The sequence below is a fragment of the Emys orbicularis genome, chromosome 14 (genome assembly GCF_028017835.1).
Source record: "Emys orbicularis isolate rEmyOrb1 chromosome 14, rEmyOrb1.hap1, whole genome shotgun sequence".
Lineage (NCBI taxonomy): Eukaryota > Metazoa > Chordata > Testudines > Emydidae > Emys > Emys orbicularis.
Window position 1 is genome coordinate 39,455,242 of NC_088696.1, and position 22,732 is coordinate 39,477,973.

Consider the following 22,732-nt stretch of genomic DNA (forward strand, 5'->3'; position numbering starts at 1 on the left):
TCCCAAGCGATGGGACTTCCAGCACCTCCCCTGGGAAGCCAGTCCACCGCAGTCCCTTCCAATGGCACGGCATCTGCCCAGCTCACCCGCCTGCCCGTCCCCTCTCCTCACGGCCTGCTCCTCCAAGGCGTTCCCTTAAACAGCCCCCCGGACACACAGCGAGCTGGGAATGTCTGGTCCTTTCTAAGCCTGTCACGGTCTCTTAAGGACTTGGGATCTTCAAGCATTTCACCCTGGAGACCGGCTGTGTGCATGGCCCGGCACTCCAGCGAGCTGCCCAGTGGGTTGTACAGGGGCAGGGCAGGCGGGCGAGTCCTTTACAATGCCCTGGAGGGAACGTCATCCTGTATGGCCCACCATGCACACGTGACACCGGCTGTCAAAGCAGCTGCCCACCTGTCACCGGCCCCGGGCTGTATGGAGGGCACTTGTCTGCACGCAGTGCTCCCCAGTGCCAGCCAGTCTCGTCTCCCCAGCAGGGGGCGCTGGCAGCCACGCCCGCGCTACACACCCTCCAGCAGAGAAAGCAGGCCCGGGCACAGCGTGGCTAACAGAGAGGGGCTGGAGACACACTCACCGACACCCTTCAGGTAGTCTGTGGCCTGGACATGCGCGGGGCCCATCTCCACAAAGGAGTTAAAGACTTTGTACAGCACCTGCAAGGCAAAGCAACGGGGTTAGCCCAACGCCTGGGCCCGATGGACCAACAGCCCCTTCTTGACTCTAGCCTGCGCTGTCCTGGGAAACGTGCGGATGTGTTTCTCCTTTTGGGCATGTGATGCCTGCCCCTGCAGACCCTGGGCCGTACTCACCACGGTGACGGCGTCGTTCAGCAGGGACTCCCCGAACACGATGATGAAGAGGGTCTCGTTGATGTGGACTTCCTCGAAGATGGCCAGCACCGCCACAGGGTCCACGGCCGAGATGAGGCTGCCGAAGAGCAGGAAGTCCATCAGGCCAGCGTCCACGCCCGCGTCTGCCAGGACAGAAACACACCGCTCAGGGCACCTCGGGAGGGGGCGTGGACTGGGCCTCAGCCTCCTGTATCTCCAGCTGCACCCGCCTCACGCTGCCCAGGGGAAGCAGACCAGGCTCCACGCCCTAAGGGCCCAGCCAGACACACCAGGGAGCGAGAGAAGCGAAGGAGGGAGCCCACCCGCCCTGCACAGAGCTGGGGAGGTGCCTGCGCTGGGGAGGCCGCTATCACGGCACACAGAGCAAGGCCAGCCTGGCAGGCCCTGATAAACAACCAGCCTCGTGTCTGCTCAGTGGTGACCATGGAGTGGGCAGGAGATGCTACGCGTCTGTGGCCTGGTCCCCACTAACCCCCCACTTCGGACTAAGGTACGCAAATTCAGCTACGTTAATAACGTAGCTGAATTTGAAGTACCTTAGTCCGAACTTACCGCGGGTCCAGACGCGGCAGGCAGGCTCCCCCGTCGATGCCGCGTACTCCTCTCGCCGAGCTGGAGTACCGGCGTCGACGGCGAGCACTTCCGGGATCGATCCCAGAACATCGATTGCCTGCCGCCGGACCCTCCGGTAAGTGTAGACGTACCCTGTCTCTGCACATAACGGGGCCCCTGCTGTCGGCAGCAGCTCTGCCAGAGGGCTCAGAAGGGACCCTCCCCTATTCCTAGAGAAATACTCCAGTCTCCATTTTGTCTGCTTGGTCTCAATTCTGAATAAGCAGGAGCCAGGCCACTCCAAGAGGAACTCTGCAGATCTGGAGTACCTCAGTGCTAACATAGGGTGGGTGAAAAGTTCAGTTAATTGGCAGACTGCCCAGGAGTGCTAAGATGGTGCCCTGGCAAAAGGCCCAGTAGGTGAGAGGCTTGGCAGAATCGTAACTCTGAAGGCAACAGCAACAGGGAGCATGTACAGAATGAAAGGGGTGACAGAAAGGTGAACAGCCTCAGCCTGAACTGACATGGGCCGGTTTGGGGCTGCTTCTTCTGGTAGCTGAAGATGAGGTGATGTGGGTTAGAACAGTATAAATACTACTGTGCTGACAGGCAGCCGGTCAGTCAGGAGCCGGCGAGGAGAGCGATCGGGAGAAGACGGAGTAAGAGTGAGGAGCCAGCAAGACGAACTGCTGGTGGAAGAGCGGCTGCTGGGAAAGGGAGATCGGAGAGCAGACAGAGGAACCACTGAAGAAATTTTGTAGCAGAGCGAGAGAAGCTGCCGAGAGAACCAAGGGTACGTCTACACTTACCTCCGGGTCCGACGGCAGGCAATCGGTGTTCTGGGATCGATCCCGGAAGTGCTCGCCGTCGACGCCGGTACTCCAGCTCAGCGAGAGGAGTACGCGGCATCGACGGGGGAGCCTGCCTGCCGCGTCTGGACCCGCGGTAAGTTCGGACTAAGGTACTTCGAATTCAGCTACGTTATTAACGTCGCTGAATTTGCGTACCTTAGTCCGAAGTGGGGGGGTAGTGTGGACCAGGCCCAAGTGGCAACAACTACGAATGGCGAAACGGAGCTGAGGGAGAGTGAATTTGGAACACTAACAGCAGCTACAAAGCTGTGACGAGAGAGTCAACGAGGAGTCCGGTGGCTAACACGGCTACCCCTCTGATACTTGAAGAGAGAGTGACAGCTTAAAATCCTGAGGAGAACCCTGTTGGGAGAAGCTGCTTCAGCAGCAAGTAAAGAAAGATGCCAAAGGATTTACAAAATAAGTTAGTTTTATTATAAGCATAGTGTAGGGTAGTATTTAGTGTGCGTGTGTTCACACTAATAAGAATGCATAAAATATTGTTATTAATTGAAATTTACTTATGTAAAATCTAAAGCAGGGGTAGGCAACCTCTGGCACACGTGCCAAAGGCGGCATGGGAGCTGATTTTCAGTGGCACTCTCACGCCTTGGTCCTGGCCACCGGTCCGGGGGGCTCTGCATTTTAATTTAATTTTAAATGAAGCTTCTTAAACATTTTAAAAACCTTATTTACTTTACATACAACAATAGTTTAGTTCTATATTATAGACTTATAGAAAGAGACCTTCTAAAAAGGTTAAAATGTATTACCGGCACGCGAAACCTTAAATTAGAGTGAATAAATGAAGACTCGGCACACCACTTCTGAAAGGTTGCCGACCCCTGATCTAAAGTATAATTGAAGAACTGCGGTCAATGATTGGTTACAGACTGGCCATTTGTAGAAAAGTGCTTCACTTAGAATCATTTGAACTGTATGCTATTGTGGTTTGAATGCTCTTTTAACTTGCAATAAGGGATGTGTGTCTTATTTAGGACTTTAGATTATATTGTATTGGGAATTATTAGTTACAAGAATACTCCTGTGCCAATCACTCTATCGGAAGGTTACGTCCGTGTCCTTCAAGTGTTTCCTTAACAACCCTGGAGACCCAGACCCCAGGAAGAGCAGATTGAGGGGGCAATAGGGTGGTAGTTTTAGGGGCACCCCAGAGTCTAAATTTCAGGGTAACACCCTGGCAGAGCTGCTAGGAGCTGCCCTTGACTGGGGCGCTCCCTCTCTTCCACATCACCATCCCCCTTGTCTGCCCACCCAAGCTTGCGGAGGTGCTGGAGCCTAGATGGGGTTCTGCTAGCAGTGCTGGGACCCCACCAGCTCCCTGCAGGAGGGCCAGGGCTGGTCTCTTCCCCCCAGCCTGGGGAGGATACCAGAGGAGGGGGTGGTGAGGAGGTTGTGGGCTGAGGGAGAGAGAGAATGAACGTGTGAAAACCTTGCCCTGGGGGCCAGGGGATGGCACTGGCTGGTCCTGAGGGAGCAGCAGCCTCAAGGAGTCACCGAGTAGCCCCTTGGGGAAAGGGGTGAGTGGCAGGGAGTGGGGGAGGACTATCTCTGGGACGGCGATGGCTCAGTCTGAGCAGTGACTGCCAGCCAATGCATCAGCCATGTCTGGAATGTGCTGCAGCTGCCGGGGCTGTAACGGGCACAGCACAGCCGGTGGCCACCCAGAGCTCAGAGGCACATAGGGATGAGGGGTCGGCTAAGAGGAGCTTCCCCACTAAAATCCCTGAGCTCCCCAATGGTGGGTGCGAACCATCCCTGGACTTTGCGGAGCTTCCGGCTGCAGGGCCATGCTGGGAGTACGCAGCACCCCTGCCCTTGCCCAGTTTTATTCCTTTCTCATTCCCTGGTTTGGTGTTTGATGAACCCCCAGATCATTTCACGGTGTCAGAGGTGCTGAGTGAGAGGGAGCCTGGGGTCAGTCTGAGGTTAACTCCTGGGCTTGAAGTGAAAAGCAGAGGCAAGGGGAAAAACATAGAGCAGCAAACAGAGAAGAGCAAAGGCCTTTGTATGTATTTTATGAGCACAGTCAAAGCTTGACTAGCTTAAGAAGGGGGAAAAGCCAAACGTGGATGACTTGCAAGCTCCATCCAGTCTGCAATTGCCAGGCAACATCGCAGACGACTGGAAAAAATTCCGACAGGGGTTTGAATTGTATTTAGCAGCCACAGGGGAAGAGGAGAAAAATGATAAAGTGAAATCAATCTTTTCGCATATTGTGGGGAGGAAGCATTGGATATTTATAACAACTTTAAATTTGAAGAAGATGAAAGCATGAAGTAAAATACTCACTATTTGAGGAGCACTGTGTGACATACTATACCTTGGGGGAGCACTCTGTAACTCTCATATTCCTCATTTATATAATTGTATGTATGCCATGTGAGGAATCAGGGGAAAGTTTATGATCTGCTGAAAGTCATTGTTCTAGCTAAATATGTAGATCATTAGTCCATATAAAGTTATGAGATTGTGTAGTATGGTTGTCACTAAAACATGCTATAAGTTGGGGAATCGGCCAGATATTCGCTCCCCAGAGACAATAGCAAGGAAAGTAACCAGCGCCCGGGCGGGGTGTGAAACAACCATCAACAGCCATTGTCCAGCAAGGAGCTACAATGCGATGACTCACCTGCATGAGGCCACCCCAGGGGAATCGCTCAACCTTGCCTGGGGACTCAGCAATGCCCCCAGACATGTTTTCCAAGCACATGAACTGAGGGTATAAAACAGAACACAGCGGCCCCATACTGCGCCTTTTCTTCTCTCCCCTTCCCACCTATGCTGCAAGCAACGAGGACACTGAAAAGACTGAAGACTCCAACAGAGGAGACTGGCCCAGGTTTCAGGTATGAAATGCAATATCCAGTGGGGTGAGAAAAACTGCTTAATCTAAATGTTGCCCAGTCTAATAGGGTTGAGAGTTGAGACTGAGTGCTTATATTTTGTTTTCTTTTGGTAACCACGCTGACTTTTTGCTTATCACTTATAATCACTTAAAATCTATCTTTTGTAGTCAATAAATTTGTTTTATTGTTTATCTTTACCAATGAGTTGCCTGAAGTGTTTGGTAAATCTGCTCAGGTTTTACAAAGGCTGGTGTCTGTCCACTTTCTATTGACGAAGTGGTGAACCAAGTAATAAACTTGCACTGCTCGTCTTGAGCAGTGCAAGACGGTACAGCTGGAGGGTGCAAGCCAGGGAGCTGGGGGGAATTGGGCTGGTGCCTTTCTCTGTGTGATTCGTGAGTGGCTCTGGGAGCATTCATGCAATCTAGCTGGGTGTAGGGCTTCACATCCTGCTGTGCTGAGTGATCACAGCGCCTGGAGGGGTTTGCTGCTTGTCACTAGCAAAGCATTGTGAGAGACAGCCAGGCTGGAGAGTTAAGGGGGCACAGCGGTCCCACAGTCCCAGGCTGCACCCCAGGGGTCCTGTCACATACTGCCTGCCAAAGGGGAATGAGACCTTTGAGATAGACACATTTTGTACATGCATGCAAAACTGATGACACCAGAGAGCAATGTCACAGAATTAAGGAGCATCACTAAGTGAGTTGACAGTGTCTCTGGTCAGAGATAGAATCATTTGTGGCATTACAGACAGTGTGCTGAGAGAGAGACTGCTCTGTGAAGATTTAACTTTAGAAAAAGCAGCTCTCTGGACAGGCAGGGCAGCAGAAACTGTGAAAGCACAAGCCAAAGCGCTGAATTCACCAGAAGGGGTTATCTGTGTAGTAAGTACAAAAGAATATAGCCAGAAAAGGTAAAATTGAAGTGTGGAACCACTCACTGTGAACACCACTGCTGAGGGGAGACTGGGTACAGCCAGCTACATGGAAAGTTGTGAGTCACAGCATGGCCCCAAACAGTGTGTTGTCTTTGGGAAACTCTATCATAAATGTGGGGGAAATAATCATTTTGCAAAATGCTGCAGATCCCCAAAGCAGAAAAGTGACGTGTGTTAAGTTGAAGACAACCTGGTTGAGGACTTTTACACACAAGCCTGATGAGAGGGACTGGATACTGCCCATGACAGCGAATGAAACAATTATTCCACCGAAACTGGACACAGGAGCTCAGGTCACTATTCTGTCTGAATAGGATTATGAGAGACTGAAGATAAGACCAAAACTGGGACCAACAAACAAAGTAACTGGTTATTCTGGAACAAATATACCAGTAAAGGGGAGGTGCATTGCTAGCATCAACCATAAAAACAACATGTACAGGCTCCTGTTCATTGTAGTGCCAAAGGACGCAACATTAATTTTAGGCCTGGCTGCCTCGGAAAAACTCAATCTGGTAAAACAGGTGCTCTCACTACAAGTTCATACTGATCCTGGCTACGGGGCACTCTTTTGGGAATATCATGATCTGTTCCAAGGGTTGGATTGTTCCAGGGTGAACATACGATCCGGATAAACAAGCAGGTCCCTCCAGTTTCCATCCATCTAGAAAGGTGCCATTTGCACTCCGTGATAAACTCAAGACTGAGAGCAATGCAAGTAATACAAAAAAGGGAGGAGCCAACGGAATGCGCGAGCTCCCAAGTCATTGTGGAGAAAAGCAACGGCCAGCTGCACATATGCTTAGATCAGCGAGACTTCAACAAGGTGAAAAGAAAGAGAGAACATTTCAAACTGCCAACCAGAGAAGAGATTATGGCTCAATATTTCAGCACGTTGGCTGCCTCCTCAGGATTTTGGCAGCTAAAATTAACTGAAGAAAGATCAAAACTATGCATATTGAATACCCCATTTGGAAGATACGGATTCTTACGCCTACCCATCAGCATAGCTTCAGCACCAGAAGTGGACCACAAAACCACACATCTGATTCATGAACATATTAATGGTGTCAACACCGCAGTGGCACGCTTGGGAAGCACGGGGGTCGAGAACGCAGTGTAGGTGTGTGCGCAGCTCACCGCAGACTCGCTCGTGGGTTTTTTTTATTCTTTTCTCATCCCGGCATGTTGTTTAATGAACCCCCAAATCATTCCAGGCCTCTCAGGCGTGAGTGGGATGGCCAGTGGCATGGCCGGTTCAGTTACCATCTAACTCCGGCTGCCCTGCCATCGGCCCCACGTGTTGTGAGAGAGGCAGATGTCCCGGGGCCCAGCTCACTTACCCATCAGCCCCGCTTGCTTCACGCCCCAGAGGGCGGCTCCGGTGGCGAAGGAATTCCACAGCGTGCCAATCACCGCGTAGGTCAGGATTGCCCCGAGGTTGTCAAAGAACAGCCGGCTAGGCATGAAATAGCCCGAGTCCAGGACGATGGGGGGCAGGAGGAAGAGGAAGAACATGCTGGGCTCCAGCTGGTACTCCGCTCTCTTAGCGATGGCCAGAACAATGCCCCCGAGGCCCAGCCCCAGCAGGATGAGGAGGCAACTCTCGGGGACCACGGACGTCACCTTCCTGGACAGCTGGAACACTGCAGTGCAGACAGGGAACAGGGCATCACTGCGGGGCCCCAAGCCCCAGCTTACAACACTCTGGGAGTGTGCCACCATCCCCAATGCACTGACACTGCAATAGGGCTTCCTCAAAGGACTACGTGGGGTCCAGGGTAATGAGGGAACATCCCAGCTGCCCCATGGCCATGTATGCACGGCCCAGCAGGGCACCGGTGTCCCAGCACATCCCAGCTGCCCCATGGCCATGTACACATGGCCCAGCAGGGCACCGGTGTCCCAGCACATCCCAGCTGCCCCATGGCCATGTACACATGGCCCAGCTGGGCACCGATGTCCCAGCACATCCCAGCTGCCCCATGGCCATGTACACATGGCCCAGCTGGGCACCGATGTCCCAGCACATCTCAGCTGCCCCATGGCCATGTACACATGGCCCAGCAGGGCACCGGTGTCCCAGAACATCCCAGCTGCCCCATGGCCATGTCCGCACGGCCCAGCAGGGCACCGGTGTCCCAGCACATCCCAGCTGCCCCATGGCCATGTACACATGGCCCAGCAGGGCATCAGTGTCCCAGGACATCCAGCTGCCCCATGGCCCAGCTGGGCACAGGTGTCCTGGCACTCTATGCAGCTGGCTATAGGGCACTCCTAGTTCATGCTCTAAAGAAGCAGAGACGTTTAAGTCCCTCTGTTCTTTCAGGCCCTCGTCGGCCGTGCTGAGGGTCAGTGGTGTGTTTATTATCTGACTTCTAGGTTCTTTCCATTTCCTGTTAACACCGAGTAATTCATTTTCCGTTATTTTCTTCCAAATTGTCACCTTTGGCATTGTTTAGAAACTGAAGACTCAATCGATCAGTCTTCCTTGTTGTCCTGCAGGCAGCCCTCTGTTCACCCCAGTCACTTCCCTGAGGAACGGTCAGCAGGACTAACGCCCCCTTCGCAGAGAACGGACTGGCTCTCCAAGCAGCCGCAAGAGCTTTCTCTGCAGCAGCCTCAGCCAGCAAAGGGGACACATCTGACCGATTGCTGCAGAACACACACTATCGAATCCCCAGACAGCGGCGCGCAGCTTTCCCCCAGAGTGACTTATGTGCAAACAATACAACATGCAAAAAAGGTGCCAGCGTGGCACTGGATTGAGAGGGTATTTCTAAGTGATTTATTCCATTTAGGGTCTGGGACTGAATCTTAAACGGCTACCAAACGGGACTGTTGGGCAAACAGCTCATACTGCAACGCCAATCCGCCAGCTGTGTGACAAAGGCAAACAGTGTGCACGCAGCAACGCCAGGCAGGATAGAAGGGTCCCCTTGGCGTCCCCTTTCTAGCAGGCCCATCTGGGACCTACCTACCCTCTGCCGCTGTCAGACCCCAAGCCCGGACTCCTGCTGCAGTACACAACGTTGCTGCATGCTGCTGACCTTGTCACACCCTCTGCCACCCAAGACGGTCTCCCCAGGAAACTACATTGCAGCACAGGGCCCTCCTGGCCAACCTACTGAAGACCAGTCATGATCTTCCCTAAGGAGCCCCCAAGCAAACAGGCACAGACAGTGACCTCTGCCCAAAGGATCGGTGCCGGGTCTGATAGTAAGTGCACTAGAGGTCTCAGTCTGGGTGCTACCGGGGCCATGTTGTTTGGGTGTTGGGAGCTTTTAGCTTTTTGAGCTTAAAAACAAGGAGGCCCGGAGCCGTGGCCAAGTCCGATCCCCTCCCTGGTCTGCGAGCACGTTACTGATCAACACTTGAAAACCTTGCAGCAGACGTTCACTGTTCGGCTCAGGGAGATGCCCAGCACATCTGAGGCTTGGCATGATGCGGGGCAGGGATCACGGAGCTTTGCCCGCAGCTCCAGGGTAGCTCCCAAAGCCTTTGAGCTCCGTGCCTTTGCTCTGTCTGCAGCAGGCCCTGCTGGCCGCTCGCACTGGCATGAGGATCCCTAGCCCCCAGCTCTGGCCCTGGCTGGGCGCTGGAGAAGGGCTCGCAGCAGTCGGTAGTAACAGGATCACTGAGCGAGCGGAGGCATCCTCAGTGAGCCAGCACTGCCCATCGGGACTCAGCCAGTCTCAGCTGCCTTGGGCCCTGCGGGTGGGATGGGACTTGCTGCCCCTGGCTGGGGCGTCTCTTTGGTAACATGGCACCTCCTCGCACACACACACGTGCTAACACAGTGGTCTCCCCATTACCAATCACTGCTGGGCAACCGTCTCCTGACTGCAGGTCGATCACCAGTGCCACCCCAAAATGCAGGCACACAAGCCTGTGCCCACTGTCTGCTGAGCGCTCACCCCCATGAGATCACGGGAACTCATGGAGAAACACGCTGCGGCATGGGAAACCAAACGTTCCCAGCACTGAACCACCTCCCATCGGCACGCAGGCTGTGTGACCGTCACTCTCAGATGGGCTCAGGGCACATGGCCTCTTCCCCCTCCCCAGGGCCTGCTGCAGGCCCTGCTGGAACCCCAAGGATTTCCCTCCCCACTTGGCAATTGTTGGGGGTTTGGTATTGGTGACTCAGTAGGGAGCGCTCTCCCCTTCAGTCAGTGCTGACCCCAATGCCCCAGCACGGTGCTAGAGGGCGCTATGTTGCAGGCAGTAGGGCGGGGGCTCAGCAGGGGGCGCTCTGTCCTCAGTCAGTGCTGACCCCAATGCCCCAGCACATACCTACGGGATTGTGCTGCCAGAGGTGCAGCTTTTGGAAGAGATGTAAAACTGAGTCATCTTCAGGATCACGTAGCCCGTTTCCTAAGACTGGGGCTACTAACCTCACTGTCTTGGCTAAATTCCAACCTGAGCAATTCAGTTCTGTTCATCTGACTTCTCCCTGCAGCTTTCATGAGAGGCCATAGTCTTCTTCACTGAATTAATCACAGCAAGAGACGCTTAGACAAAGACTCAGCCTATGCCCCAGACAGCACCCAGGGCCTGTCAGCACGGGGGTGCCTGGGAAAGACACCTCTGAACTGTAAGTGCTGTCAAGGGCTCCGCATGCAAGCTGAGTCCCGAGGGCAAGCAGGACCCGATGCTGAGGGTGATGCAGGCCACTGCTAGTCACCAGACCTGATTCTGATTATCCATATAAACATCCCAGCTGCTTGAGAATCCTACTACGCTCGTGACCTCACTGACATCTTGTGGCAGTGAGTTCCGCAGGCTGAATGTGTGTTATGTGAAACGGTTACTTCCTTTCATCAGTTTTAAATATGTTTCCTCTCTGTTTCATTGGGTGCCTTTTGTCCCCTCTGGAGTCTCCGCAGGGCTCCCTCCTTTTCTCCCCTCACACCTTTTCCCTAGGGGGTCTCACCCCTTCATCCAGCCTCAGCTACCATGTCCATGCTGATGGCACACACATTTACTTTTCCATTCGTGACCTTTCTCCTTCCACGCAGTCCCACATCTCCCCCCGGAGGTCTCACCAACTGCTGACTCCTCCCTCTCCCTTGCCCCACACGTCTAGGGCAGGTCAAGAGCTTTACACTTCTTCCTCCACAATGTGTCTAAGAACTAACTCTCACCCCCACCCCGTGACAACCTGCCCCAAATGCAGGTGCTCGGATCCTCCTGGACTGTCAACCTGACCCCATCCTCCTCTGAATGGTTTCCCCTACATCACCAAATCAACCATCAACTTCTCATCCTCACCTTCAAGGCCCTGACTAACACTGGCCCATCACCCCCCCAATGCTGGGTGTGCCCCTCACACTGTCTCTCACACAGCTGGCATGCCCGGCCATCACCCTCCCTGCACCTGCATCCCTTCCAGAAACCCTGCTCTGCGGCAACACCCCCAAGAAGTGAGTCAGAGATGTATTTATACCCAGAGACCGACCCTGCACCCCCATGCTGTGTGCTGGCCTGGCTGAGGGGCTGCGTGATCTCCCTGCGGTGTCTCCGGCCCCGCTCTCACTACCTCTCTGCACTGGGCCACTGCCCCCTCAGGGCAGCACGTCTGAAATGCCCTTGGGGACGTGGGGGCGACCTGCCTCGGACTGTACGGTCAGGTCCTGGCACTGGGAAGTACAAAGTGCCATGAACGGTGAGCGAGAGTTAACAGGGGCGCTGACCTCACCAGCTGTAATTCTGCACACGGCTCGCCTGTCCCCGCACAGTCCTCTCCTCTCTCAGGTAAACGTGCCCAAAGCCCCATTCGCCTCGCTGGGTGCAGTGCCAGGACTTAGAACATGGGACTGGCCCTTCTGCAGGGCACCATGGAGCCGCCGACGGAGCCAGGAGGAAAAACTGACCCCGGCGTGAGGGTTCGAAGGCCATTTCCTGCCGACTCTGGAACGCCAGGTAGGCGACGCCAATGGCCCTGGAGAGCCCACGGCAATTCCATGGAGGGCTGCAGATTGGCCCCCACAGCCAGCACGACAGGGAGGCTGGGCCACAGGAATCTCAGAAAGAGGAACGCAAACCAAAGCTGTTGTGGAGGAAAGGGTGTGCCAGGCTGGTCACGCCCGGGCCTCCGGCTCAGTGCACACCCTGCAGCTGGGCCCTGGGAGCAGCCAGTGACCGCAAATATCCCAGGGAGAAGCACGAGGGGCATGTGGCCCAGTCCTGACGTTACCAGCACAAGCTCTGAGAAGAGGAGGAAGGAGACAGACGAAGGCCCCAGCCAGCCCCTCCACCGAACCCCCGCAGGATCGGTATCTAGCGCCCTTTACACCCAGGGCGCAAACCCCGTGCAAAGAGCCACCTTCCACAGGGGAACACACCCTCCTCCATCCCCACTGGCCCCCGGCTCCCGAGGCTGAGAACAGGCTGTTTGCACGGGGCGGAGCTGGGCCGCCGGGCCGGTCTGACAGTCCGCAGCGCAGTTTGAGAGCGGAGAGGGATTTCACTGCTGAATCCGAATGCTCCTCCCAGCAGCAGTGGTCGTGCCCTGAGAGCAGCCCTCAGGCTAAGCCACAGACAGCCCTACAAGCCTCACCAGGTGAAGGGGCCATTCCGACCCCCGGCAGCCCCATGTCTGCAGATAGCTTCCACTAGCTCCTACACCCAGAGGGGCCAAAGAGCCCCGTGTGCGTGAGAGACGCAGCCCTGGGGAAGGCGCCGTACTCAGCTCACTGCAGGGGACAGAATCTGGGGCGCGTCCCCGAGGAGCTTAGGGGCTCCACCCCCAGGCTGGGGATCAGAGCGACAGGAAATCCAGCTCCTCCCGGCTCCCCCTGAACACCTACACCCCTCCCCCCCCAGTCCTCACAGCAACGCCAGGAGTCCCATCCCGCCTGCGCATGAGGGAGCAGGAAGCGCTGCTGCTAACAGGACACGGCTTCTCCTCCCGGGGCAGACACTGTATCTGCCCACGGGCCATAAGGCGCTAAGCTTAGCAGAGAGCTGTGCTCTGTTCAGTGTTCATTCCGTGCCATCTCCTGCCCGCCCTGTCCCCTTTATCCTGGCGTCATGTTATGTGCCTCAGGTGGCGAATGGGGGGACCGAGATGCATGGACGTGATGAGGGGAGATGTCCCAGATGATCCTGGCAAGTGACCCGCATCCCATGCCGCAGGGGAAGGTGAAACCTGCCCAGGTCACTGCCAATCTGACCCGGGGGAAATTCCTTCCTGACCCCCGTATGGAGGTCAGCTAGGCCCCGAGGTGGCAGCTGAGGAGCCGGGAGCCTAGAGTGGGTGCCCTCAAGGGCCCAGGGAGGGGGAACACAGGTGCCGTGGCCCTGAACCAGACCCGCTGCACACCCAGGAGCCTCCATTCGCTCCCTAGGGACAGGTGTCGCAGCTGGCTCAGAGCAGGGCAAGCACACTGCGAGGGGCCCGCAGGCTGAGCCGAGCCCGCCAGGCCACACAAGCTGCTCAGCACAGCTCGTCCCCACCCGGCTGAGGGGAGCGGGACGCCATTAGGAAGCGCTCTGATTAACAACGCCGACAGTCCTGTGGCTCCCTTTGGAGGTGAGGGAGACTCCATTACCTCCTGCCACGCCGGGCATTTTCCCAGGCCTGGGCACGGTTCTGATTTGTCTGCACATTCCCACGTGCTCGGGGCCTGACGCAGGCGCAAGGAGCTGGCTAGCACACATCGGTGCCTCAGTTTACCAATGTGTAACGTGCCTAGAGCAAACTAGCCACGGTGCTGAGGGAGAACTGAGGTGTAAAAAAACTCTCACAAAGTGCTAGCGTATTCATAGTGGGTTGTAGGCGGCCGTGTGCCACGCACTGTCACACAGCTACGCGTTGCACACCCGTTCATGGATGTTTTTATCCCTGTCACGCTCACTCACCCAAAAAGTTGAGACTTGCCTCACACGTTCCACTCTAGCTCCTTCTCTACTATCTGGTGAGCCCCAGCCATGTGCTCGGCCTTGTAACAAGCACATAATGGCGACGGGGAAGATCTAACTCTGCCACAGGCACTCATCCATAGATCTCCGGGCACTTCACAAAGGAGGTCAGGCTGATTATCCTCATTTTACAGATGGGGAAAACTGAGGCACGGACAGGCGAAGCTATTTGCCCACGGTCACCCACAGGCCGGTGTAGGGTGACCAGATGTCCCGATATTCTAGGCTTTGTTTTATAAAGGCACCTATTACCCCCCATCCTTTGTCCCAACTTTTCATACTTGCTCTCTGGTCACCCTAGGCTAGTGGCAGAACCGGGAACAGAACTGAGGTCTCCTGAGGCCCAGGACAGTGCTCAGAGGGGCCTCACTCCTCCCCCTTTCATCCAGCTTTATCAACGGATTCCAAACTGTAAAGACACGTCACCACCACCCCACACCGCCCAAACCGTAGCCTTCTCTGAGGTGCCACCTGCCACGCAGAGTAACAGCAACTCCGGGGCCTTCCTTCGGTCTCCCATGCAATTACCGACCCAGCCTAGCCTCATTTAGCTTGTACGGCCCAACTCTACAGGGCCTCTCTCTTCCTCCCGCAGTTCCTCTGCCCCTCTTCCTGGTCACGCTCCATCCTCCCAGAAGCGCAATCCCACACCTTTGGGGAGATGTTTGTTCCCCGCATCCGCCGACATCACTCTCCCCTGAGTTGTCGTTTCCTGTCGCAGGGTCTTAGAAACAGGGGCGCTTGCGCACGGTGGGGACGCTGGGTAAGGCGGCACAGCAGCTAAAGCCGCCTGGTACCGTCGGGGTGGCTAAAGAAGGGGCAGGGGAGCAAGGGGACAGTCGGAGCCGCTCTCGCCAGCTGCAGTCTGCTGATTTTTTGGAGGCGCCCGGGTGGGTGTGGGGCTGAGGAGGGCTGTGATGGAGGAGAGACCTGGGTGCCATGGACTAGCTCGGGGAGGGCGTGGCCTGACCGGGGGGGCGTGAAAGAACGAGCAAAGACACTTGTGGGAGAGGTGAACAAATGGGTGTCCGGGGCTAGTATTACTGGACAGGTCCCAGGCCACGTGATAAGAGACAAAGGGGATAAGTAGAGAGGAGCAGAGATGGGCAGGGCCCACAAGGGGAGGATGAAAAGCTTGACCCTGAATCAGAGATGGATTAAGGTCTCCTGGGGCCCCCAGCACCGGAACCATGGCCCTACCCCACCCCTTCTGCCTGTGGCCCGGCCCCGTTCCACCCCTTCCCCCCATGGCCCCGCCCCCATTCCGCCCCTTCCCCCCATGGCCCCGCCCCCATTCCGCCCCTTCCCCCGTGGTCCCGCCCCCGTTCCTGTGACCCCACCCCCGTTCTGCCCCCTTCCCCTGTGTCCCCGCCCCCGTTCTGCTCATGGCCCCGCCCAGTTCCGCTCCTTCCCTGCAGTCCTGCCCTCCATCTGCTCCTTTCCACACACCCCTGCCACTGCTGCAGTCCCAAGACCAGAGAAGCTCTATGCCCCCACCACAGCCCTGGGACCGCGGCAGGGAGTGAGAGGTCCTCCAGCCCAGGGGCTGTGGCAGGCGGAGATTTTTCCAGGGGGCCCAAATTGGCCAGGCCCCCTGGGCACAGGCCCTGGGGGCCCATGCGGGAATCCGCCACTGCCCTGATGAGGCCTGGGGGCAGAGACACGGTCAGGTCAGCGGGATGGCCGGGAGGGACCGAGGGGGGCGTCCGGAAGGCTGCAGGGGAGGAGGCGGCAGAGGAGCGGTGCATTCTGGACACATTCGAGAGGCACTGGCTCATTCTCTCTAGCTGAGAATAGCTCAGAGAGCAAAGGCCGCCCACTCAACCGGGAGGAGCGGTTCCCGTAGAGCTGCGCGGGGGCTGCAGCAGCAATGTGACAGGCGGTGAGGGCACCGGTTATTTGGGGATCGCGCTGACTGGAATATGACCAAACCCACCGCCGGCCTTGTCTTGCTTTTTGGCCCCTTTCTCCCCCACACCCACTTCTCCTGCCCGTGTCCATGACTCCTGTTCTCTCTCTCTCCTGCACACAGGGTTCCCAGCCCTCTCTCCATCTCGTCTCCTTCCCTTCCATCCCTGAGCCCCTCCTCTGCCTTCTCCCCTCCTCCATTTCCCCGGGCCAGGGTCAGCGTCGTCGGAAGGTCCAGGCACTCCCTGGCACAAACACGGCACTGGCTGGGCTCTGCGCCGCTGCCCGCTGACGTAGGGCCCGGAGCAAACGCGCAAGCCAAGTTCATGAGGAGCATATGCCGTTGCTCACCTCCGGCATGGACAAAGCACCAGCCACAGCCCAGCAGCAGCCACGGAGCACTCAGGGAGGGGACATGGACGACAACCAGGCTCGCCCCAACATCCAGCCCTTCAGATGTTTTAATCCGGCCCTCGAGTTCCTGCTGGGGAGCGGGGTCCAGGGCTTGCCCCGCTCTGGCACTCCAGCCGGGGGCTTGCCCCGCTCCGCGTGTGCTGTGATTCCGCGCAGCTCCCGGAAGCAGCGGCATGTCTCCCCTCCGACTCCTATGCATAGGGTCAGCCAAGGGGCTCCGCAGCTCCCATTGGCCAGGAACCACGGCCAATGGGAGCTGCAGGGGCGGCACCTGCGGATGGGGCAGCATGCCGAGCCACCTGGCTGCGCCTCTGCATAGGAGCCGGAGGGGGGACATGCCGCTGCTTCCGGGAGCTGCTTGAGGTAAGTGCCACCTGGAGCCTGCACCCCTGACCCCCTCCTATACCCCAACCCCCTGGCCTGATCCCCCTCCCGCCCTCCGAACCCCTCAGTCCCAGCCCAGAGCCCCCTCCTGCACCCCCAACCCCATCCCAGAGCCTGTACTCCCAACCAGAGCCCTCACCCCCCACACACACTCCTGCCCCAGCCCAGAGCCCCCTCCCACACCCTGAATTCCTCATTTCTGGCCCCACCCCAGAACCTGCACCTCCAGCCAGAGCCCTCAGCTCCTCCCGCACCCCAACCCCCAATTTCATGAGCATTCATGGACTGCCATTGAATTTCCATACCCAGATGTGGCCCTTGGGCCAAAAAGTTTGCCCACCCCTGCTGTGTGCCATGTGGCTGGATACTCCCTCCACGAGTGCCACAAAACCACCCACAACCTGTACAAACCAATGCAGAAATGCAAACTCCTTTGTAGTCATGGTGCAGCGATCGGGGGAGGGCGGAGAGCTCTAATTTTACACACAGAAAGCAGGAATTTGAGAAATTAAGGTTCCCACAGCAACTGTAACTTGGCCACCCGTAAATTAACTTCAGCGCCTAAGCACCGTAGACAGCATCCAAAATACCGTGCAGCGAGGCCGATTTGCAGTTGCTATGAGAGCTCTGATACACTGGTGGTTAAAAAAGGAGAACGTTGCTGACATGAAACCACAGAAAAACCTCTGAAAAACTCCTACACCCAGGAAATAAGAAGTGCCAACCTAGTGAGCGACGTGCTCAAATGCCCGTGTGTGAGTGCTTGGCCTTGCACAGAAAGCTGGCCTTCAGAGATGAAGGACAGGACAACCAGGAGACTGTTTATTCATTGTGAAAAACCCTTTGATTTTGTGCGACCTTGCCACAGAAATAATTCCGATCCGCCACTGTGGACAGACACGACAATTATAGTGCACAAATGCATCATTCCCAGAAAACTTCGGACAAGACAAGGAGCTCCTGCGACTTAAAAGCCTCCGAATGGAGCCCTGGCTTCAGCCTGAGCTCTGGCACCTCCAACAAATGTTGGAACAGGATGAAAATTCTCCACTGGACACAAGGCTGGTTGTCCTGACAAGGATGACCCTTCTCCTCACAGATTTCGGTCCATTCTTTTGCCTGTACAATGTTAAGCATCCCGCGAGAATGGCAATGAGCAGAGGTCCCTGAATGGGCCTCAGAAATTTCCCAAGTGGCCACCAGCGAGGAGCTCGCTCATAGACCGAGAAGTAATAAGACTTCCCCACACAGGCAGGTTCCGTGGCTAGACGCCGGTGTACAAGAGACCGCCTTTCAGTGTATTCCGGTGCTTGCGAAACGGGCCTGCGGCAGGGGAGCGGGGATCCGTGTGGGCTCTACCCACTGCAATAACTAAGTGTTTGGGGAGAAGACCTCTCGCTGTCAGTAGCACTTCAGCTATCACACACCAGGCCCGGGGGCCCTTTTACAGTGTCTCTGGTCGGGTACTTCTGAAAACAGGACTCTCTCCACCAGCCATGGTGGGCGTTGAACCCTCGCGTAGCTAACTTGACATCATCAACTGGGGGACTCAGCTACCTTCTGTCAACTCAGAATTCCTTCTCCCCTCCACCAAGGGAAGAGCAGAAGAACAAGTTGGCTGTTTGCTCACACTTCTCACGCAGATTTAACCCCCAGGCACATGCCTGACAAACATGCAGCCAAGGGATCCAGTTCCCTCCCCGGTTAGCAGAGCTCCAATTCTGCGGGGCCCGCGAGAGCCAGCAGCCGGGTAAGAGCGACTCCGGTGCTGCCCTTCAGGGCCCTGCAGCCACTCCTCCTGAGCATCAGGAAGCCTCCCTGCCAGGGGCGGCTCTAGCTTTTTTGCCGCCACAAGCACGGCAGGCAGGCTGCCTTTGGCGGCGCGTCTGCGGGAGGTCCCCGGTCCCACGGATTCGGCGGCATGCCTGTGGGTGGTCCCCGGTCCTGCAGCTTCGGCATACCCGCCGCCGAATTGCCGCCGAATCCGCGGGACCGGCGGACCTCCCGCAGGCATGCCGCCGAAGGCTGCCTGACTGCCGCCCTCGCAGGGACCGGCAGGGCCTGCCGCCCCAGGCACGCGCTTGGAGTGCTGGTGCCTGGAGCCGCCGCTGCTCCCTGCTAGCAGAGCTAAGAGCCACCACATAGGCCACAACTGTATCCACCCAGCCGACAAGAGCTGCTAGCACATGCAGGCAGCACCAACCCCCCTCCAGAGGCAGCTGCCCCCAACAGGGAGCGCAAGCTGCTCCTATCCAGAGCCACTCGGGCTCCTTCTAGCTTCTCTCTCATTCTACCTCAGTCACACGGAAATAGGACTCAGACCAGGGACAGGGTAGACTCCGTGGAGCCTGGTGTCACAATTCCAGGGCAGCTGCACCTGTATTCCCCATCTGGGGTCCCTTGAGGGCAGCCTCTTAAGGTTTCCAGCCCCCAGCTGCCCCCGCTCTGGGGCAGAGACCCGCAGGGGTTTTAAGGCTGCACGGCTCCCTGCATTACACTGCGCTATCCCCAGCAAGCCAGACTGCCCAAACAGACGCTTTGCTGTCTCTCGGAGGACTACAAGCAGCGTATCGCCAGCCCCTTCTCAGCAAACACATCTACTCTTAAGGTGAAAGCATTACAGAGAAACCATATACAAAGAATAAAAGAACTTACAAGCATGCTAAAAGCTTACCAGAGGTCAGCCTGCAGTCTTGTGGGGTCCTAGTAAGCCAGGGCCTTCCGACCCTTCCCCAAGAATTGGGGCCCCCTTGGACAGAAGGTCCTGTCCAATCACTGGATCAGAAGCAGGTCCTGAGTCAGTTTAAGCTCGGGCTATTGATCCAAAAGTCCTTTCCTTGTCTGGTGGCCTCTGGAGAATCCAGTTTGAACCAGTATGTGAGCCCGTCCAGGAAGGTGGTACCTTACGGGTGGGTTACAACCTGGCTGTTTTGCCTTAATCCCCAGACACAGGGTTTAGTCCCTAGAGGAGCTGTGCAAGCCCTCCCCCATGGAGCAGAACACAATCACACAGAAACCATTCATTTTACACAATGGACCCCAGAGATGCAGCAAGGGGTCGCCCTATCTGTCACACCTGTATGGCGACTTCGCCTTCGATAAAGCAATAGCCTGATGAGCTTTTCCCTGGCTAAGTGCGTTTGAGCTCTGCTGGCCCAGGGCAGATCTGGGTTCCACCACTGCTGAAGAGAACAGAACATACTGTCATTTCCCTGGTACCACAAAAACAAAACCACGTCCTTACGCACAATCTGGGAGCAACTGATCTAGCAGCCCCACACTCACCCTCCAGATGTGCCCCAGATCATTGTCACCCTGCCCGAGGGCCTGTATCACCAACACCTGCCCCTCCCTTACCATTCCCAAGGGGTTGGGACCCCCAGCTCCTCCTCCTCACCCAGTGCAGCAAGCGCTTCCCCTCAACCAATTCCTCTGTGCGTGCCTGGGTCACCTCTTGCCTGGATTATCATGACCTTCATCTCTCGGGTCACTCTGCTTCTCACCTCCCCCTCGGTCATTCTGTGCAGAATGTGGCTGTAAGAATCCCCGTCCTCTCCCGCTCTCCAGCCACGTCACCACTACAGCCGCTGGAACGTTTCCAGTGGAACATCTCTCCACCGGAAAACACCCAGGCAATGATCCATATGGATCAATGTTGTCTAATTTTTTGACAAGAACTTGTGAGAGGGTTTTAATTTGGTCATTTGAATATTCTGATTCAGGACAAAAGGAAATTTCAGAATATCAGAACAGAAATTCTGAGCTTCAACCAGCTCTGGTCACCACCTTCTCGTGTCCCTCCATGACCTTCTTGTCTCACACTCACCCTCCTCATCCTCATGGCTCTACAGAATTTTTCTGCTGTGCCAAGGGCTCTAGTCCTCACCCAGGACGAGGCATGTGGCGCTCTCCCTTTCACGCCAGCCAGAGTCCACCGGGGAAGCGTCTTCCTAACCCTCGTCAAGCCGAGCCTGCTTTATGGCGTGAGGCAGCAAGGTTTATATCGCTCAGATATTTCTATCCTATCTCATGTAATTGTGGATGTTCTCATTAACCCTCTTTGAATCCCGCGATGTTCTTGGCCTCAATGACATCTTGTGGCAATGAGTTCCACAGCTGGGAACTGTGTACAAATTTAACAGCTTTAATTTGGTGCCTTTGAATTTCATTGGGTGATTTGTTCTAAGGTGAATAGGAGCACCTGAGAGACCTCCTCTTGGTCAAAAAAAACGAGGAGTCCTTGTGGCACCTTAGAGATACAGACTAACACGGCTACCACTGAAACTCCTCTAGGTCATTCGTGACTCAGTCATAGGCCCTTTTATTCATCTCTCCTCTAAACTCTATTGCCCTAATCTATTTAACCTCCCTTCCCGCAGAAGTCTTTATATGCCACTAATCGCTACAGTCCTGCAAATCTGCGGATATCTGCAGACCATGTATGCGGCTCGGATGCGGATGCAGATTTTGTATCCGCACTGGGTTCTACTAATCACGTTTACTGCCCTTCTCTGGGCCCTTCTAGTCTGCTGTACCCTCTCTGAGGCAAGGTGACCGGAATTGTTGGAGGTTACCGGTGGTGCTCGGGTAGCACCCACAATGTGCTTGGCCCTGACAGGAAGACACAGCCCTGGCCTGACCAGCTCGTAGTCTGAGCACACGCTATGCCAGGGGAGAGAGGGCAGGGCACTGCCCGGATCACGGCATTATGAGCTAGGCAGGATTATTCTCCAGCTCCTCCTTTTCCAATCCCTCACCCCATGTTACAGGAGAAAAAAGCAGGGGGCCCTCCCCCCACAATGGGCAGGAAAGCCCCTGCCCGCTGCGGGTCACCCCAGATGGGAAGCCCAGCGCCATCCCCTTCGTGCATCACCCTTCGCACCTGCTTAGTGGCCGGGTGCCCCTTGGGGGCCTGCCGAGCTCCGCCGGCTGGGGGGCGGGGAGGGGGGGAGGCACCGGGAGTGCGGGGGGAGGGGGGCGACCCCCCCCTCCAGGCTCGGCACCGGGCTCGTTGAGGGTTACAGGTGCCCGCGCCCCCGAAAGCCGAGCCCGCTGCAGGGCACCTCCCGGGGGGCGCGGCAGCCCGGTGCCCCCCTTCCCCGGGACGCCTGGGTCCCTGCTCGGCCCGGCGCGGAGCCCGGGCGCTCCGGAGGGGGAGGGGGCGGGACCGGGGACGGTGCAGGGGGGTGGCCGGGGCGAGGCCCCAGGAGAGAAGCGGCAGGGATCGCGGGGCGGGCCGGATCCCGGGCTGGGGGGGTGCAGGGGGGGACTCACCGATCTTGGCCAGACTCGCCACCAGGATCCAGCCCGCCACCAGGCAGGGCGCCTGCACCTCCCGCCACTGCCAGCGAAGCAGCGGCGAGCCCGGGGCCGCCCCCGGCGGGCTCTCGGGGGCAGAGGCCAGCGCGGGGCCCGTGGGGGGCTGCATCGCGCCCGCTCAGCTCGCCGCGCTCCGCCGGGCTGCGGCTTCCCCCGGCCCCGGGAGAGCGGGAGGGAGCGTCACGTGCACGTGGGTCAGGAACGCCCCCGCCCCCAGCCCCCCCAAGCGCCACACCTGCCCCCGAGCCCCCCCCCCCAGTTCCACACCTGACCCTAAATCCCCCCAGCCCCACACCCGCCCCCGACCCCCCTCTGCCCCTAGCTCCACACTTGCCCCCGAACCCCCCAGACACCCCACCTGCCCCTGAACCCCCCTGTCTCCACACCTCCCGCTGAAATCCCCCCAGCTCCACACCTGCCCCTAAATCCCCCCAGCCCCACACCTGCTCCTGAACCCCCCCCCAGTTCCACACCTGCCCCCGAACCGCCCCCCCCAGCTCCACACCTGCCCCCGAACCCCCCCGCCCCGGCCCCAGCCCCACACCTGCCCCTAAACCCCCCTGGCCCAACACCTGCCCCTGAGCCCTCCAGACACCCCACCAGCCCCTAAACTCCCCTGGCTCCACACCTGCCCCTCAACCTCTCCAATTCCCAGACCCCCGCCAGCCCTGGACCCCCACCTGCCCCTGAACCACCCCTTCAGCTCCACCCTGCCCC

The 22,732-nt window shown here is 57.1% G+C and overlaps 1 protein-coding gene across 1 annotated transcript in view; it reads right to left on the reverse strand.

Annotated features, from left to right (window-relative positions):
- The window catches only part of SLC9A5 (solute carrier family 9 member A5), a 50,879-nt gene extending 28,755 nt beyond the window's left edge, over positions 1-22,124 (reverse strand). The window contains exons 1-4 of the mRNA XM_065416555.1: positions 21,971-22,124; positions 7,408-7,710; positions 813-976; positions 578-656 (exon numbers count right to left, since the gene is read on the reverse strand). Of these exons, the coding sequence (XP_065272627.1) occupies positions 578-656; positions 813-976; positions 7,408-7,710; positions 21,971-22,124 (700 nt within the window). The remainder of the gene's footprint in view (positions 1-577; positions 657-812; positions 977-7,407; positions 7,711-21,970) is intronic.
- Between the last annotated feature and the right edge of the window lie 608 nt (positions 22,125-22,732).